Raw genomic sequence first — 19,640 nt, 5'->3', positions numbered from 1 at the left:
TATGCTCTAATAAATTTGTTAGTCTCTAAGGTGCCACAAGTACTCCTGTTATTTTTGCGGATACAGACTAACACGGCTGCTACTCTGAAACCTGTTGAGTTTTAGATGCTAGAAAACGTATTTTTACTTATTTAGCTTGTAACCATAGCAGTCTTTTTCTCTTGCTTAGTAACCCTTAAGTCTATGTTCTTTATTAATAAACTTATTCTTGTTTTTATTAATGAACCATCTCAATGCTGCGTACTAAGGGAAAGAGCATCCTCAGTGAGCCAACAGGAGAGACAGCAGACTTAATAAATTCTGTGAGGGCCCAGTAAGAGGGACTAGACACTGCAGAGACATATCTGGGGAACTGGGGTGTGCTGAATGTTACCTGCAAAGCAAGGTTAAGACTGGCAGATTCTGAAGGCACTTGCTGGTGAGGCTGACAGAAGTGGTGTGGCAGGGAGCTGATACATTCCAAACCCCAGCAAAGCTCCCCCTGGCTTAGTTCTGAGCAGCCTAAGGAGAGCATCACAAGCCCCACATGTATAAATAACCCTGCTTCGCCCACAGACAGCCCACCTCCACTCGTGTGTTGCTGCCATGGCTTGAGACTACACTCCCTGGGTGCACACAGCTTTAGCATGCTGCCATAGCCAACGTAAAAAAATACCTTCTAAGGCTACGTCTTCACTACCCGCCTGAATTGGCAGGTAGAAATCGATCTCTCGGGGATCGAATTATCCCGTCTCGTCGGGACGCGACAATCGATCCCCGAATCGACGCTTGTACTCCACCAGCGCAGGTAGGAGTAAGCGCTGTCGACGGGGGAGCCACGGAGGTCGATTTGCCGCCGTCCTCACAGCGGGGTAAGTCAGCTCGGATACGTTGAATTCAGCTACGCTATTCGCGTAGCTGAATTTGCGTATCTTAAATCGACCCCCCCCGTAGTGAGGACGTAGCCTAAGACCAACTGGGGCAATGGAGAGAAGCTGGCAGGAAGTAGGCTAGTGTTCTGAACAAAGCATAGGACCAAGTCAAGACATCTGGGTTTTATTCCCAGCTCTGCTACATGCTTCCTGCGTGACCCCCACCAAGTCACTTTACCCCTCTGTGTCCTAGCAGAAGACAATCCTCACACTACCTTGAAGAGGTTGATATTGTCAATCTGACTCTGAAACAGGAAGTCATTGATGGATTTTAGTTCTGTCCCTGAGAGAAGAGAAACATGCATTACCTGCTGGGCCCACAGACCTTTACCCCACCACCACCCATCTCCCCTGCCTGTTGAGCTGTACACTGCTCTAGGCACCTGAGGCATTCAGAGGCACATCTTACCTGCTTGAGAAATGCTCTGAGCATTTGGATTTTGATTCACGTTTCCTGCAAAATATCAAACCAGTTCAAGGCAGCATGATTCACACTGGGTTTGTCTAAAAACTTAAGCAACACACTTAAAAGAGCTAAGGGGGAATGCAACTCTAGCACAAAGACAGCACCCGTCTGGTTGGAAAGTGGGTCTACAGTCAAAACATTGCCTTTTACTATTCATTTCTTTGCTTTCCTCTGTAGGATAGTTCCACATCATAGGACAAATGTTCTGTAGCATCCCTGCAAGCTAACGCCTAGGTTACTTTTGTACAGGAGGCAGCAGATGGGTAGGTGCATAGAAACACTAACACAGTATTCATCATGCTGCAGAGACTAAAGGAGTGCAAAGCACCTTCTCACGCAAGCACTAAGTGACCTTTGTAGACACAGTGCGAGGGAGCTGGAATGCACGTAGGCAAGTGAAGGGGGACAGTTCTCCCTCAAGCCATCAGCAGACAAACCAAGGTTAGTTGGTGCCTGACTATTTTCTGTTTCCAGTATTTAATCCCCACCTCCCGTCTCACACTTCTGGAGCCTAAATCCTGAACTGCATTTCCTGATTGAAGTATTTAAGGGAGGGCCAGGGTGGGAAGGAGGTAAGGAAAAAAGGATGGAGCACCTGAGAGAAGAGGGAAAAGGGAGAGGGAGAAGAGTGTGTCAAATTGCATCTTCCTATTAGTGACAATGAAGAGTTCTTTACAGAAGGCCGCGGTTCCCCTCAAGGCACATCTGATGCCTAGTGGACAAGTAGAGAAGTAACAAGAAGCCAGGTTAGCTCCAGAGGGTCTAGAATCACAGCAGAATAAAAGGCAATATTCAAAAGAGAAATTCACTTGATGGTTAAGAGTCTGCCAAGGCAAAGGGCCTCACTGCTTACGAGTACAGCAATTCTGTTGTATTCAGGCTCTTAAGCCACACTCATCACTGTAGTATCTGTCTGCCATTTTAGTAATTTGGCACCCTTAATTTCCCTATCACTCAAAGTCAAATCTGAGAAATTGTTGGGAATACAGGAAAAAAAGCTCTTTCCCCAGTGACCTACAGCATGACCTGCTGCCTCCTTTTAATGAAAGAGGAGGCAAGCTTCAGGTGGATCCAACAGTCAACATCCCCAGTTTGCGGAACAGGTTGAAAAAATAAAGTTAGCAGGTGACGGAGCTAGGATATAAACAGCTAGTTCGCAAAAGCCGCAGGGAGAGAGAGGGGAGGCAATTACACTCTGAGGAAGCACCAGCCAGCTCAGAGCGTTAGGAACATCAATGGAAGTGGAAGCTTTCTTACCTCCTAGTATGGACACAAACCTCTCCAGCAAATACAGAATCTGTTTAATGTACATCAGGTTTTTTGCCTTCAGACGTTTCCTATGAGATAGTTGATGGTATTAAACTCCAGAACGAATGGCCCACAGGGACTATAACACACGGCTTCCTAAGTCCCAAACACAAGCCATCAAGCTGATCGGCCCAACTCCATTTCTTTATCGTGAGGAGATGAGAACTAAGACACAGTTTTCTCTTGGACTCACTCTTCCGGTTTGTGTGCAAGGGACAAACCCCAGAAAGCCCTGGCCAAGTGTTCACAGGTGCCAGAATCACTGCACTACCCAGCGATGTCACTTCAAGAGTCCAAGTGTTTAACAGTTTCTAGCACTGACTTTTTCCTCTCTCACCGGTTAGGGTTAATTTATTTATATTGCAGTAGTGCCCAAAGCCCAAATCAGGATTTAGGCCCCACTGTGCTAGGTGCTAGACAAATACACAATTATTAGCCCTATATGCAACAATCACTGTAGAGCTGGTAAGCCTGATGCAGGCTTTGGATAGGGCTGATACGCTGTACACAAATTCTGCCTTGGAGGTCACCAGAATTCATTCTGTTTCAGCCACAAAGGCAGCTAGAACACGAAGGGTCAAAGCCTGGGAGAGATGAGAAAAAACTAAAAACTGGAGCTTATGGCACAGCATGTGGCTGCCGAAGTAGAAAGTAGAGGGAGAAACTGGGAAAGAATTTAAGAGAACGAGAAAGCCACACATGCTAAAATGTCACCCTTGCTGTCCAATACCAACCCTGGGAACAGGCTTACAAAGGTTCTAAACAGAGCTAGTAAACCAGCACGCTCCTTTCATCTGTCAGAGCATTAGTACAAATAGCCTTCCACATGGGAAAAGCGGGACAAGGCCCTGCAGATGAGAGAGAAATAAACTCTGGCATCTCCTCTGCTTGCAGCTGTGGGGCTGTTCCTCTCTGGGATCCTCACCTGTATCGTTCCATGTACTGCAGCAGCTGGGAGTGGGCACAGCACAGCTACAACAGAAACAGAGCTGGTATTAACAATTCCATAAATGCTGGGTTCCATTACAGGTGGCAAATCTACTAGATACAGAACACAAGAGTGGTTAACAGAGCAGGGACCTCCAGTCCCTGACTCACCTGAGCGCCACGGACTTCAGCGCTGTAGATGCAGGTTATAGTGTCTATCAGATTGTGGGCCTCATCAATAATCACCACCTGATCCTTCAGTTTGATCCCAGAAGCACATCTGGTAGATTCATGCAGGAGCATCTGATAAGGCAACACCACCAGCTGCGGGAGAAACCCAAGCCTTAAATGACCTGACTATTTCAATAGTATGAATAGTGGGCGTTTACAAAGGGCTTTCCAAAGGCAGGTAAGTAATATTACTCCCTTTTGTTATGGATAGGAAACAGAGGTAGAAAGAGGCTAGGGGACTTGTTCAAGATCATACAGCAAGTGAACAGCTGAGCTGGTAAGAGAAGCTGGGTCTTCCAACTGCCTGTCCCATGCTCTAGCCACTGGATGTGTGTTTCCCCCGAAGTATTTACATTAAAAACACTATTTTAGCAAGGAACCTGCAGATGAATGCCTTTCACAAATTCTCATGTTATTAGATGGTCACAGAGAAATTCTTCTCACAGAAACACACAGAGAGCAATGGAAATGGCTCGGATTGTCTTTGCGTGTCAAGGCTGGCACCAGAGTACCATTACAAATACCACTTTGCACTTATAAGCCACCTTTCATCCAAGTATCTCAAAATGCCTTACAAGCATTAAGTAAGCCTCACAATGTCCCTGGTAAGGGAGCTGGGTATTATAACTGAGAGTAAACTGGGCACATAGAGATTAAATGAATTGCACCACATCACAATGAAATAGTGGCATTGATCCCCAACCCTCCGCTCTAACCACTCTCCTCCTCTCCCACTCCTCCAAAGGGCTATATTTAGCTCTACCTTTTGGTTAGAGCTGGTAGGAAATTTGGTTTCTGCATTTCCATGGGAATGGGTCAGTTTTGCTGAAATTTTTCAATTTTCCTTCAGGAAAATGCAAACAAAATGTTTCATTGTGAGTCAATTTAACATTCATCCCAACATCAGCTTGAGTCACCATCGTGTGCCTCATGCCTCCCTTTTCCACGTGGGCTGGGCTCCCCCGCCAGACTACATCTCCCATGGCACACCACATTCTCGCCTAGCCAAGCTGCCATGTGCATCCTGGGTTTCCCAGGAACGAGGTGCAACATGGAAGACATAGTCCTGACTCATGCTGGGAAATGTGAGTCTGAGGCATCTGAACTACCATGAGGCTCCATGGCAACCCAGGCAGCCAGAGAATAATGCGGAAACAACCAGAAACGTTTCATTTTTGGTCAACAAACAAACAAAATATTTCAATTCAGGAACATTGAAACAATTCATTCCAAGCACAAACAGTGAAACAAAAACATTTAGATATTTCCAAATCTTTCAGAACTTTTCATTCCAAGACAAGTTTCAATATTTTGACTTTTCATCCCAAAATGGGACTGAAACCAAAGTTGAAATATTGGAATTTCCTGCAAAATGGAATTTCCAATCAGCTTTAATTTTGCTGATGTGTAGAAAACACTCAACTTTCCAGTTCTTGGTTGACATGGTCAGCAGGAAACCTGAGGAATACAGCATTACAGAGAACAGGCGAGTCCGTTTATTTTCTGGTGCCAGGGAGCTATTCCTCACCAACAGCCCTAGCTTCTCACCTGGGCAGCAGGAATGGCATAGCGACTCCCATAATACGGACAGGCTTTAGTCTCCTTGCCCAAGGCCACCAGCTGCTCAATATCTTTCACCTTGACTAGAACTTCGTCCCGGAGAAACTGCATTTGCTCATAGGAGTAAAATGGACACACAGCCCGGCTCACACGCCTTTTCTTCCCCTCTGATTCCTCTCCCTCACTCTTCTTCCCTGAGGACAGGAGGCAGAAAGGAACTGTTAGTATAAGCAACATTCACAAGAGTCAGAACAATTACTTTGCATCTTTATAGCACCTTTCATCCATGGATTTCAAAGTAGATTTTGCAACACACCTGACCATCCACTACCTACCTATTGCATATATAGTGCCCAGTGCTGTATTATCGAGACACTGAATAGAGAATTAAGACTTGCACATAGTATTGTCCCCAGTGGATCCTGCTCTTACTATCATGAGATTTAGCCACTTGGAATTTTTTCTTCTTTTCTCACCCCCACACCATTGTGCAGCTTCTGATATTATCACAAGGTGGCTTCAACAGCAGACTGTAAAAATGCTCGTACTTGGGATCATTCTGATCACCTCTAGTAGCAGTAGGGAGTTACAAACACAAGGACCTTCCACTCAACGTCCTCCCGATTGCAGTGACAGATTCAAAGTACCCAATGAGCACAAGTGTCTCGAAGGATCTCCACACCCTTGTGAGGTAGAGGGAGGAGGGGTGTCTCTGACTAGTTCTGCTTCTCTGAAGATATCATTCCCACAGGATTCTCACTCCTGGAGTCTAAGCTCCCACCAGTCTCCCCCTAGAACTCTCCAAGCTCTTAAAAGTATTTTTTAGCTCTTAAGGGCAGTCATAGCAGGGAGCAATACAAGCTACCACACACTGAGCACTTGGCTTTTCTATTCTATTCTATTCCTTCACGTGCCTGTACAAAGCCCATCACCAGAATATTGAGTGCACTTGGAACATTCAAGTCAGTTCCAGTTACACAACTGGTGAAAATTTCCAGAATCAAAAATATGCTTCAAAACGAAGAGCAAAGTGCAAAAAGCATCGCTGGGGGCAATGCTTTCAAAAGTGCCTGAGTCCGACTGAATTTCAGTGGGACGTGGCCTCCTCGGTCACTTAGCTGCTTTTGAAAATATGGTCGCATGTCAATAAAGATAATCTCTAAACTCCAAGGGAAGATGGAATGGGTGAGTGAGGATAACCAAAAGCATCACAGACCAAAAGCCTCATGGAGAAAATTATATGTCAGTAATGGACCTGATGGGAAGGCTAAGCTGAATTTTTAAAAGGCCACTCAACGGCTTTGAGTAACGCAGGGGAAGAGCCGGAGCAGCTAGTATTGGAGCTTGCTGCAGAAGCCACACCTTCATCACCAATCGTGGTCAAGAAGAATCCAACTGGAACATTCCAAGTGCAGCTAGTAAGCTCCGGGCCTGGCCCAGGACAGGAAGCAGGAACTCTGGCTCACAACCTACCCTACCACCACTGATGTTAAAGGCCAACGAGCTCAGGGAATTCTTGTCAGTCTTGCTCTAGGGAGCTGAAAAGTGAGCATCTTGGTGGATGGTACTTTAGGGAAGGATTGTCCTCAGTGGCAGAGCTGGGAATAGATTTAGGGGAAAAAAAGAAAAAGATCTCCTGACTTTTAGCTCCTATTCTAGACATCTCTCTTCCATATCTACAATACAACCTTCCACTCACTGAAGCATCACTCTGGATCGCCACTTGTCTGTTCACAAAGCTCCGAAGTCCAGCTGGAAATGATACCCTCTCCCTTTGAAACAAACATCCCCAAGACACAGCCTAGCTGGATTAGAGAGACAAGCGCCACTTCCCACACGGGAAACAGCAGCATTTGAAGAAAGCCCCTTGTACTCCCATAGGCTACTGTATCAGCAGCCAAAGTGCATTGCACTGGAAAAGTGTTCGCACTGATTGCAGTAGCAGTTGCTTCCCCAGTAGTCCAAGTTAGGAAGTGTTCATACCATGTTTGTTCTTCTGCATTTCCACACAGCGGTCATTGATCAGCTGGACAGCCCCCAGATGGCGCACCTCCTCATTCACACAGAGGTTCTTAGAGAGAAACAGAATGAGAGAGGCTGTTATGTGCTCTCACTTTCATTTGTAAGGTATAATTTCCTTTATAACAGTCAGTCTAAGACTAGCCCTAGAAATGGAAAGGTCTTCTACAGCAGGGGTTCTCAACCTTTTTCTTTCTGAGCACCCCTCAACATGCTATAAAAACGCCACGGCCCTCCTCTGCCACAACTCTCTTTCTGCATATCCAATAGATTAAAAGCCAGGGCTGGCATTAGGGGGTAGCAAGCAGGGCAACTGCCTCGGGCCCCATGCCACACAAAGCTAAGTTGCTCGAGCTTCGGCTTCATCCCAGGACGGTGGAGCTCGGGCTCCAGCCGCAGATCCGAGTGAGTCTAACACCGGCCGTACTTTCTGGTTTATTTTGGCGGACCCCCTGAAACCTGCTCGCAGCCCCCAGACCCCTGGTTGAGAACCACTGTTCTACAGTATATGGGATGCTGCCAGGTGTGCATACTTTGCCTTACTCAGGAACGAGCTACCAAATCTCCTGTACGCCACCATAAAGTTTATAAACCAGCAAGCAGACCCAAAAAAAAAAAAAGTGCCCCAAAGATGATCTATGCCTGCATCCATGGTTCTGTGCTTTTGCCATTTATGTCAGAACCTGCAGGAATACCAAACAAAGCAAGGAACTGCTCTCCTAACACTTCAGGTGTTTGTGATGTCCCCAAAGTAGAAGAGGAAAGCAACGTTCTTGAACGTATGACAAGGGTGGCCAAAGAACAGTCCATGGGCCAAACGTGGCCCCTGGGTGCTCTAATTTTTAATACAGAGGTTCACCCCTGGAGATTACAGGTTCCAGCACTTGATCCAAGTATGACACAGAGGCCCACTGTTGGTTCATTACACTGTGTCAGCAACTCGTCTGACTGGACATACTCACTACACCTAACACACTGTTGTCATAATCTGTATCTAAAAAGTATCATATGCGAACTAGTAACACACTGGTCGTTAATATTGGGTCGTGTATGTACAGGTGATGTATGACAAGTTATACATATGTGCTGGGAAATATGTTTTTAAGATGTGTTTGGCAGATAAAGCTTAAGTCACCCCCACCTCAGACAAAGGAATGTGGTCCCTCCTGCTTTAATGAGTCTCCAACTTAAGTTGAGCAAAGAGGGACAGTGAAAATACATTTACATAAAAGGTAAACAAAGCCATCAAACTAGTAAGCGAGAAGATAGTCACTCGAGGGGGGGGGGGGGGAAGACCGCAAACATTAACATGGCATCAGCTCCCTGGGTGGGCACAGCAAGCTGAGCCCCAAGCAGGGCTTCCCAACTTTGAATACAAAGACAAAACTTTGAGGATATAAGCAGAGAGAAAAAAAGCCATTCTGGCATCCCTCACTTGGGGGACTAACAGGGATAGAGCTCTTGAAGTCACAGAATAGTGGATCCTTCAGCCAAGGGGGTTGAAGTCTCTGGGAACGGAGTATAGGTGAGAAACCTGCATAGGCAAAGATTGTAACTTGCTGAAATTAAGTTTGAGTCCTAGAAGCATTTATTTGTTGGTAACCATTTCTATCCCTATTCCTTATACTTGGTATCACTTAAACCTATGCCTCAAGTTAATAAACCTGTTTTACTTTTATCATAAACCAACTCAGTGCTTTTCACTGAAGAGGGGGATTTGTCAACCCCAGTTAGGTTAGTAAGATGCTGTGTACTTTTAAAGGAGCAGCAAACTTGATAAGATTTTGTGGGTGCTACAACAAGGGCGGAGCATTGCAGAGAAAGATGTCTCTGCAGAACTCGGGAATTGGAGTTCATTGAGTGTTACCTGCTAGGCAAGGTTTGGGCTGGCAGAGTCCCGAAGAGTTTGCTGGCAAGGCAGACAAGCTGGCATGTCAGGGAGCTGACACACTGCTTAGCAGCAGCAAAGCTCTCACTTGCTGAGGCTCAGAGGGGTAACACAGTGGCTCACAGTCCTGGGAACCTCAGCAGGTTGTCACACCAACCTCCTGGTGGGGCATAAGGCACCACCACAATGCCAAATTAAAAAGATTAGGGTAGCTAGTATTCGCTCTGATTTTGGCAACCTAAGCTAAGCCCACGCATCGCTAATGTCACTTTCAGAGGAGCAAAATCTGCGCACCTGAGGAAGTGAGTCTCAAATATTTTTACTAGGTGTTTACTAGTGACATAGCTGTCATACCCACACACATCTCCCGGGATTTCAAGAAGGACGGTTGTATTTGTAAGACAGCATTTCAGTTCCCCTGGGAATCACCTCAGAGTGCTGCATACCTGCCTGGACCCCAGTGACACCAGCCGTATCTCCTCACCAAAAGGGCTCTTCTGAACTTCATGCACAAACTGAGCCAGCTGGGAGTGTGTGCGGCTGCAGTAGTAAATCTGTGATGAAAAAGGAAGATTGGAGGAACTCAAGGAGGGCTGTCTGCCTACCCTGCTATGAGAGAATCTGGATGGGAAAGATCCTCAAAACCTGGACAGGAGGGACTTTGAGACAGACTCATGGGACGCTTGAAGACCCCATGACTGCACACAGGACCATCTTTTGGCTGTCAAATATCCTGAGAGAAATAAGGCACTGCGTGACTCAGTAGGAGGGGTCAGCCTCTGGAACTAGCATCCCACCTTTGAGGACCAAACCTGACAGCTGGCACACTGTTAGCAAGTTACCTACAATACAGCCTAGCAGTGAAAGGGGACATCTGTGTCTCCCAATCTAACCAAGGAGTCAATGTGCGACTGGATTTCAAGTAGCCCCCACAAGGTGCTGGGACATTTAATAAAGCATTTCCTGCCTTGCGTATCAGGTGTGCCTTTCAAAGGCTGAACTTTGTCAGGGGCCAGCAGATTGTAGCATTGTCTCTTACTAATAGGAGTAAAGCAGAGGGGAAAAAACCTGCTAATATAAATTTTAAGAGACTCTTGCCATTTCTCCGAAGTTTCAGAGAGACTCTCCAGGGGACACAGCAGCATGCTCCACCAGTCCAGGCACTAGAGAACCAAGTGGCAAGCATGCAGTGGCTCTTAAAAGTAATAAATGGCCATTTCCAGTAGTGTGCGTTTACAGTGACTTCAGGGAAAAAATCTTAGTGATCTCAGCAGAGTAAGCTGCCTAAACAGCCAGTATAATTCAAAAGGAGATGATGGCAGAGATCCCCTTAGCCGGGCAATGGCATCCACAAAGCTGCTTTTGACAGGTTGAGGAGTAATCCAGATACCCGGTTCTTAGATCCCACTGTCCCATATCACACTGTAGATCTAAGGAAACTTTAATTCTTCTTTTACACACATTGTAAAGGGGAAGTGTTAGAGGCCCCTCCACATCTTACCTTGGTCACATGCTCCTCCTCCAAATCATCATCATCATCATCCAACCTGTGGGGGTGGGGAAAACAAAACTGTTTTATTTCAGCAGCTCTCCAAAAGATTTGTCTCATATACAGTGCTCACCCATGAGAAAGTGACTTCAAGTGAGATGGCAGCATCAGCTCAGGAAAAACCTCAGTCTCCTGAACCGTTAGCTGTGTTAAAGTCAGATTTCTAGAAGTGGCCTGTAAGTCTGATGAACAGCAATCAAGGGTCAAACATGCACTTTTTAGCAATTATGACTCCAGTATCCAGCACAAACCTGAGCATTCTTTGGCATTCTCTTTATTAGGCACTTTACAGAGTTTATGAGGATTTATTAGCTCATGAGCCCCCGCTAATCAGTTCCACAATATTCCTTGCTACACTATTTAAAATGAAACCTCAAACACATCCATATGCGCACAAAGCAGAGACAGAGGTCAGGCGAGCCAAAAATGTAATACACGAGAGTCTCCAAAAGATGTTAAAATAAACCAGAGTGCATGGCTGAGTGGTGCAGGCATTAAGTTTTAAACAGAATTTGATGCAGTTTGCCGTGTGTTTGAGCCTTTAGGATGAAACTGAGGTACTATCTGCTCTCTGCGTTCAGTAAAGAATCAAAGGTATTTTGGGGCAAGTAGGTATTTGCCCTAGTGTCCTTGACTAAAATCATCTACTCCCCATACTACTGCATAACAACATACGCTCCAGGTGCGTGCCTGGTTACCCCAGAAGTGACTGCATTTTAGTGCTGGGTAAAGCAATTCCATTTACATGTAGTTTAATAAGTGCTTTGGATTTATTCGGATGGAAAGTGCTATACAAGTATTTATTATACTTGCTGGTAAATCCAAATTTTAAGTGTGTTTTGTCTTTCCCTGGTAACACATGGTTTAAGCTGAAATCCAGATGCCAAAGGAACAACTGTGTTTATATGAGAGAGAGAGAGACAGACTGTGTGGTTTTTATGTAGAGGTTCAGTGTCCTTCAAGATGTTCATGTCTTCTTTTTAAATGCTAGATTCTCAAAAGCTGTCAGTACTAATCTGCAGGATTAACATCTTTTACTGACACCCTGAGGAGTATTTTGCTTCTCTGATGTAAGGAATTTGAACTCAAGTCATTTACCCAGCACTCAGAGGGTTTATGTGGGGAAACAGGCCTGGATGAAGTAAATGGCTCTGCGCATTCCGGATAAGATGCACTTCTTCAGATCGGAGTTACAGGCCACAGTGCTGTCAGCATGAAGCTGATCCAGCTGAACAAAAGCCTTCGGGGTTCATGTAATTACATGGAAATACAGAATCTGCCTTCCAAGGACCAAATAGGGGAGAAACTCCAGATTTATGTGACAGAGATACATTTAGATCTAAAAGAAGGATGCTTGAGTTTCCACAAAAGAACCCCAGGAACCAGCAAAGCAGAAACCCCCCCCCCCCCCCCATCATTATCACTATCTGAACGCGATACAAGCAGCAAGTCCCTGGCAAGGAATCACCCACTCCCAACCCTTACCCCAATCCCACTTTCTTCTCCTCATCACTCTCATACTCGGCAAGGATCAGCTCCTCCTCCTCGTGATCCAGCTGCTCTAGAACATCTGACCCTAACTCCGTCGACAAGATCTCCTTACTGAGCTGGAGCAGCCGCTGTGTCTCATCATCTTCAAGCCTCTGAAATTAACACAAAGGACTATCATTCTCTCAAAGACAGAGAGCACCACTCCGTACAACAGACAGTTCAGAGGGCAGCACCATCTCCTACAGAATGGAGGGAACAGGATTCATTCACATCCCCAGCAGAACAGAGAGGTACATGACCAATGGTCTCTGGAACTGCTCAGCACCACAGGATGCAGTCAGTACAAGAAAGACAATACAGATGTGCTTGTGCAGTGAACAGATGTGCAAAAACAAGTACTTATGTGCAGAACTGCCCATAAGTAACCAACATACCAGCTCATACCAGTGGTCCATCCAGTCCATCATCCTATCTGACAGGGGCCAGTACAAGACAGTGTACTGTACAAGTGTGTAAAAAAGCATGTAGTAGATCATAAACTGTCCATAAACGAATTTTCTCCTAGCTCCAAGCTGCTAGTGGTTGATTTATGTCCTGAAGCATATCCCATATCCTTATATCCCTTACAGCTTAAAAAAACAAAACAAAAAAACATTGTGATGTTCTTATTCCTAGAAGTATCTAACCCCTTTTATGGATTCTATTAAAATCATCATCAATAATATCTTATGGAAGTAAGTTCCATGGTTTAATTTTGTGCTCTGTAAAAAAGGGGGCTTTTATCAGTTTTAAATTAATCACCTTTCCATGTCATTGAATGTCCCTTTGGTTCTTGTGTCATGAAAAAGGGAAAACACAGCACCTGATCCACCTTCTCTAGATTATTCATTATTTTGTATAACTCCACCTTATTGTTATTTGTCTCTTCTCTAAACTAGGCAGTTCCATTTTTTTCAGTCTCTCCTTACATGGAAATTTTTCATTATACCTAATTATTTTTTGTCTCTGCACCCTTTTTAGTTCAGCTGTATCCTTTGAGATGGTGTGACCAGAACTGAATACGTATTCCAGGTGAAGGCATGCCAACAATTTATATAATAGCATATTTTCCTAATAGGTAACTGAACACAGAATTACCTGCTCAGGCACACAGAATGAGCGTACGCAAATTTCAGCAGGTGTCTCTGAAACTTTGGCCCACAGCATAACCAGATGCATAACTAGATGCTCAGAATTGGGAGAGCTAAGACCAGCCCCCTCCCTCCCCCCGCCAGCCCTCTTCTTAGTGAGCAAAAATAAAATCTACTGTCTTTATTCAGAAAGCATGGCCATTTCCAAAACACATTAACATATCACTGTGTGAAGCACGACAATAGATGTAATTGTTCCCCAAAGGGGAACCTAACTAAATAAATAAAATAAAAAAACCCTCAGATTAATTTCATGGAGCTGTTTTTTTGCTGCCACAATCAGGAGCTGAAGTTGAACCCAAATCTAGAGACTATTAAAAAAAATAATAATCCAACACATTTGTACTATTTTTAGTGAATTTTCAAAGCAACCAAATAACAACGCTTTTTGAAAACACTAGAAGTAGACATACAGGATGACAACAGAAGGGAGTATAGTCCACCAAAGTACACCTTCTTCCTCTCCAGGCATACAAATGCAATCACAGGAAATATTCCATATCAAAATCACATTTCACACCCAGATCTTGAGAGCTTCCAAAACAAACACAGACAGAAACTTGTGACCCACAATCCAAGACTTTAACACCCCAATCTTGCTAACACTTACGTACACAAGTAGTCCCAATGACTTCAACAAGAATATTCATGAGAGTAAAGGCACACGTATGAACAAGCGATAGCAGGACCTGAACCTCTAGTACAGAAACTCCTCTGCTCTCTGGGATAACTCACCTTTCTTTTTGATGCATATTTGAGTTGCACGTTATGGCGAATTTTCTCAAGCCGATCCTCTCGTTTCTTCCTCCTGATTTGCTCTTCCTGAAATGAAAGGTGTATATAGGTCAATTTACTAATTTAGGCTTAGAACCCAAACAGCATTCCCCTCTAGGCTCCCCAACCTCCCTTCGTCCTGCTCCCCCTCCTGCGCCCCTAATCCCTGCACCCTCTTCACTCCTAACCTCTGCATCCCCCTCCTGCGCCCACATGGGGAAACTGACCTTGATGCACGAAGCAGCTGGCATTGCTGCTCGCTCCCCCAGAACTGCTGCTGCTCTGCCCCGCACACCCCTAAGGGGCTGTGTGTGTGTGGGGGGGGGGAGCGAGGAGCAAAATCAGGGCTCCCTGCTTCCAGGTCACTTTCCCCACCTGGGCTGCATAAGGAGACGGCATGGGAGCAACAGCTCCTGATGCCGAACAGCACAGCACATGTGGGGAAAGTGACCTGGATGCAGGAAGCCCTGGTGTGTGTGTTGGGGGGACTCTGTGTGTGTGTGTGTGTGTGTGTGTGTGTGTGTGTGTGTGTGTGTAAAAACAGATAACAAAAGCCAAAACTGGCCAAAACACCAGCCACGCGCTGCTCCCACTAAAAGGGAACCATCAGACTATCTCATCCTTCACATTTCTCATATGAGCTACCAGGGCTCGAATTAAATTTTTGTATGAAATTGGGGTGAATTTAAAAACTGTTTAAAACATTTTAAAAATAAAAAAATATGAAGAACTTTAATACATTTTATTTACAGTACCATTATTCATAATAGTCTTGTTAGTCCTTCCCCCCCAGGCAGAGAGGCACAGAGACTAGGATCAAGACCAGCTGTGCCCCCCACAAGACCAGGCCAACCCTCCAAATCGGACCCGACCCACATCCCCCCCACACCAAACTGGCCCTGACCCACATCCCTCCCTAGACCAGGGTGCTGGTGGGGGGATGGGATAGGGGGAACTGGGGAAGGTCCAGTTTCCCCCAGGGGTGCTGGCAGGGGGCACTGTGTCTCCTCCAGGGGCACTGGTGGGAGGATGGGGTGAAGGACTCCAGGTGCTTTGCGGGGCTCATGCCGAGGGGGCTTACCTGGAGCAAGGAGCACCCACTGGTCGGGGTGTCTGTCCGCTGGGTGCCGGTGCCACCTCCTGCCCAGCATGGTCCGGGACCCCCACACTCCCTGGCCTCCGCATTTGAATAATGGCAGGGCCGAGGCGGGCACACGGGGGGAGCTGTATGTGCAGCACCCTCCCACCAGCGCTTCTCCAGGCCTGGCAGGGGCCTGAGAGCCCAGGGAGGCGGGGGTCGCGCCACAGGAGAGCCCAGCTGTCTGCGGCAGCTAGAAACCCCCAGGCCTGCCGCTGAGCCTCCCCACCCCACCCCCCACCCCTTGCTCCACCAAGTGGTACGAGCCTCTGGGAGGAGGAGGTGGGGCCACAGCAGCTGAGGGCTCCTCTCAGCCCCATGTCACTGGCTGGAGCCCTCAGCTGGCGGCCAGCTGGCTGAGAGGAGCAAGTGGGTGGGGGGGGAGAGGAAGGGAGTGGGGAGGGAGAAGGCAGCCGTGGGCCTGCGGGCGAGAGGAGCGGGTGGGGGGGATGCTGGGCCAGGGGAGAGAAAGGAAGCAGCATCACAGCTGCTTGGTCACAGTGCGCAAGTGAAGCGCTGGGCCAGCGCACGGCACCCAATTTGGTGGGCCGCCCTGCGCAACCGCCCCGGCTGCCCACCCCAAAGGCCGGCCCTGCTTATACCTCCAACTGCCAGCAGTCAGCAGCTAGCCATATAACAGATGGCTAAGGCACCTCCAGAATCAGGGAATTCTGATGATTTGAGGGGCATCTGCTGATTTAGATGTTTTTCTAGACCAGTAGTTCTCAACTCGCAAGCCACTTGCGGCCAATCAGCACACAACTGCGGCCCATGTGACATCCTCAGGGCCATACAGGTAGTATATATATTGTGTGGATGCAGCCCAAATAACACTTAGAGAGCTTCATATGCAGCTCACGATGGTAAAGGGGTTGAGAACCACTGCTGTAGACCCTATGTTTTTGTTCTCTCTCACACATGAACAGTTTCTGAACTTTCTGGCTGTGAAGAGCCATGTGACCATTAATCTCTGTCATCTAGTGACACAACCAGACATTGGTGCAGAGAGGGTTTGGGAATCCTCCCATTTTTAATATGGGATTACCTTTGAGACCAGTTTATGGCCACTATGTGCCAATCTTGTTTCATTGCAGACAGTCACACCAGAAACATCCAGCTAATGGTTTAAACCACTGGAGCTGAATGTCCCTCTCAGCTGCCATTGTCCCAGCTCATTGAGAGGATGTTCTCCAGAAATACAGCTGAAAGTTATGAACATGTAAATAGCTGCATGTCCTGCCTAACATTCTTTTGATTAGTAGTATAATTGGGACACTTGCTACAGTCCTTAGACACAAGAGTAAAAGTATCATTTACATATGGTCAGCTACAAGTGCTTAGCAGATCAGAACATTTGACTTTACAAAGTTCCCTGTTCCCACTATGCCATCCATTGTGTTCCTTACAGACTGCTACTGATCCTGACTATAAAGGAGCATTTCCCGACCTTTAGTCTGTCCACCGTGGCCTGCTCTTCTTTTTTCTGCATAAACTCAGTGATCCAATCTAGCTCCCCTGCTGAGCCCTGACAGTTTGAGGCCTCTGCGCTGCATGATGTAGGCTGTTGTTGCTTGTCTTGTCCATTATGTTCATCTGCAAGGAGGCGGGCCTCCTCCTGCTTCTTTTTTTCTTCAAAATCTCTGAGCCAAGAGAGTGCTCCACAGATAAGACTCAAGGATTTTCCCTGCAATTAAAAAAAGAACAAAAATATCCAAAAACACATGGTGGAAATGGGAGTTATCACATCCCTTAAAATAATCCCAATGGCAAAACATATTTTGTTATGTTAAAAATGCCTCTGTGGATCTCAGGTTATGCTTGAAACAACAAAAGATTTTATTCAAAATGTACTGGATGCCATAGAGCAGGGGTCAGCAACTTTTCAGAAGTGGTGTGCCGAGTCTTCATTTATTCACTCCAATTTAAGGTTTCGCGTGCCAGTAATACATTTTAATGTTTTTAGAAGGTCTCTTTCTTTACGTCTATAATATATAACTAAACTATTGTTGTATGTAAAGTAAATAAGGTTTTTTAAATGTTTAAGAAGTTTCATTTAAAATTAAATTAAAATGCAGAGCCCACTGGACCGGTGGCCAGGACCTGGGCAGTGTGAGTGCCACTGAAAATCAGCTTGCGTGCTGCCTTTGGCATGCGTGCCATAGGTTGCCTACCCCTGCCATAGAGGTTGCACAAGATAAAGACTTTAGCCTCTGATGTTTGCTGGTGTTGTAATAAGAAATAGGAACCCTAAGGCATATGCTATGGGACAGTGCAACAGTCAGGCAGCTGTGGAAAGAGGTGGACACGAGTGAAAACAGTGCTCAGCTTCAGCAGCAAAACCTCAACCAAAAAGTATATCCTACATTATTTATATGCTAAGCTGTGTTAACGCCGCCACAAAGTTTTTGGTTCTTCAGGACTGCAATGATCACCAAGTGCGTGATTTTACAAAAATGGAGGAGTACACTTATGTCTACAATAGAGCAGTGGTACTCAGACCTGTCTGAGTTAGCAGCCAAAGAAAGAATATCTTATCACCATAGAGAGCAATTATATGAATCTGAAGAAATCTGGACCCTGTTTCTAGATATGTTTGGATAAAAAAAAAAAAAAATGCTGAGATGACTCAAAGAATGCCAGACCTCCATTCCATTTAACTCCTCCTCTCTTTCCCTCCCCCCCCCCCCATTACCTCCTTCCCTCCTCTCCCTATTCATTTATTTCTTCTTCTATTTTATTATTGTTACCTCCATCCTAACATGTTATGTCTATATAGTGTTGCCTGGTTTTGTATTGTCTGGTCTGACTTTTTGACAAACTGTAAAATTGCGTAATTGCATAAATTCTACTGGATACCCTATGAAGCATATGGTATTCAAGCATGTACATATACAAGCTGCAAGTCATTTATCTTTTTTGTACTTTTTGTCTGTTTCCTCAAGAAAAATCAATTAAAAAAATAATCACAGAAAACCCTCAAGAGGAAACACATTGATTCAAAACTAGATGTATTAATACAAGTTTCACAAGAAGGATTTCCATAAGGAAGAGGCACTAGCCCACTGCTAGACAACAAGCCCCAGAGATGTGGCTCAGTAGTATTTGCAATAATGAGAACACCACAATCATATAGTGTACAGACAGGGGCTATTGCTTCCATACAGTGTGATTTATTCTTTTTAATATACAACTCAAATTTCCACTGGCACTTTTAAGATACTACAGTATATCATATTACTAGTACAACTTTTGAAGTCTGCTACCTACCCTATGACCTATTTCAGAATTACTGCTTTCCAGGTTTCTCCAGGCCATTGACTGACTAGTGTTGTTATTCCCCGGCCTAGATGTAGTTTGTCCAGGCAGAATCTTTTTATTGCCAGCATGTTTCCCATATTTTTGTTTGTACCTTTTCTCCATGACAATTATAAGCCAAAGGTGGCTGTCAACAGCTCTAGGCTCCCTGACAACTCAATAATTCTGGATCCAAACAGGATTGAAAGGGATACTGAAGCAACTTGCAGTGGGGGTACTGTTAACTGCAGTCTCTTCAATATCCAAATGCAGGACAAGCTCAGCCACACGCAGCTCTCGCTTACCGTCCCTGTGGGACTCTCAAAGATCCCGACTTTGCCAGCCTCCAGAACATCATACAGCTTGGCCATGAAATCCTCTTGGATGGAGTAAGGGGTGTAAGGAAATGGGAAATTAACCCTGCCCTTCCCCTGAGCTGCACCAGCCGCCTCCTGGCATAGAAAACACATTCAATGTGAAGTGTGCTAACACAGCTCTGCATGCCTCTCGTTACCTCTGCCAGCCCTCGAGCCTGACCCCCCCGCCAGCCCCCGAGCCTGACTCCCCAGCCCCCGGTGCAGCCCCGGGGCCAGCCCCCGAGCCTGACTCCCCAGCCCCTCTGCTAGCCCCCAGTGCAGCCCCGGAACCAGTCGCCGAGCCTGACTCCCCAGCCCCCAGTGCAGCCCCGGGGCCAGTTCCCGAGCCTGACCCCCCAGCCCCGCCCCCCAGCCAGCCCCATCCCAGGCGCTGCGCTCCCCCGGCATCGCTCTGCCGCCAGCCCTGTTGCCCACCTCCGTGCCCGGCCGAGCCCCCGGCCCGCGCCCGGGCTCCATAGCGCCTCGCGCGCCACTCAGGGGCCGCGCCAGACCCGTCACCGAAGGTTCCACTTCGAAC

The 19,640-nt window shown here is 46.3% G+C and overlaps 1 protein-coding gene across 1 annotated transcript in view; it reads right to left on the bottom strand.

The window, feature by feature from the left end:
* DDX11 (DEAD/H-box helicase 11) overlaps positions 1-19,152 on the bottom strand; it is a 32,493-nt gene extending 13,341 nt beyond the window's left edge. The window contains exons 1-13 of the mRNA XM_065402096.1: positions 19,052-19,152; positions 16,900-17,136; positions 14,276-14,362; positions 12,345-12,502; positions 10,812-10,857; positions 9,757-9,864; positions 7,387-7,474; positions 5,392-5,597; positions 3,784-3,936; positions 3,611-3,657; positions 2,635-2,714; positions 1,321-1,365; positions 1,127-1,194 (exon numbers count right to left, since the gene is read on the bottom strand). Of these exons, the coding sequence (XP_065258168.1) occupies positions 1,127-1,194; positions 1,321-1,365; positions 2,635-2,714; positions 3,611-3,657; positions 3,784-3,936; positions 5,392-5,597; positions 7,387-7,474; positions 9,757-9,864; positions 10,812-10,857; positions 12,345-12,502; positions 14,276-14,362; positions 16,900-17,136; positions 19,052-19,117 (1,389 nt within the window). The 5' untranslated portion in view covers positions 19,118-19,152. The remainder of the gene's footprint in view (positions 1-1,126; positions 1,195-1,320; positions 1,366-2,634; positions 2,715-3,610; positions 3,658-3,783; positions 3,937-5,391; positions 5,598-7,386; positions 7,475-9,756; positions 9,865-10,811; positions 10,858-12,344; positions 12,503-14,275; positions 14,363-16,899; positions 17,137-19,051) is intronic.
* Between the last annotated feature and the right edge of the window lie 488 nt (positions 19,153-19,640).

Source organism: Emys orbicularis, chromosome 1, assembly GCF_028017835.1.
Source record: "Emys orbicularis isolate rEmyOrb1 chromosome 1, rEmyOrb1.hap1, whole genome shotgun sequence".
In the NCBI taxonomy this organism is placed as follows: domain Eukaryota; kingdom Metazoa; phylum Chordata; order Testudines; family Emydidae; genus Emys; species Emys orbicularis.
The sequence above is the reverse complement of the archived record's forward strand: the minus strand, read 5'-3'. Positions and strand labels throughout refer to the sequence as shown.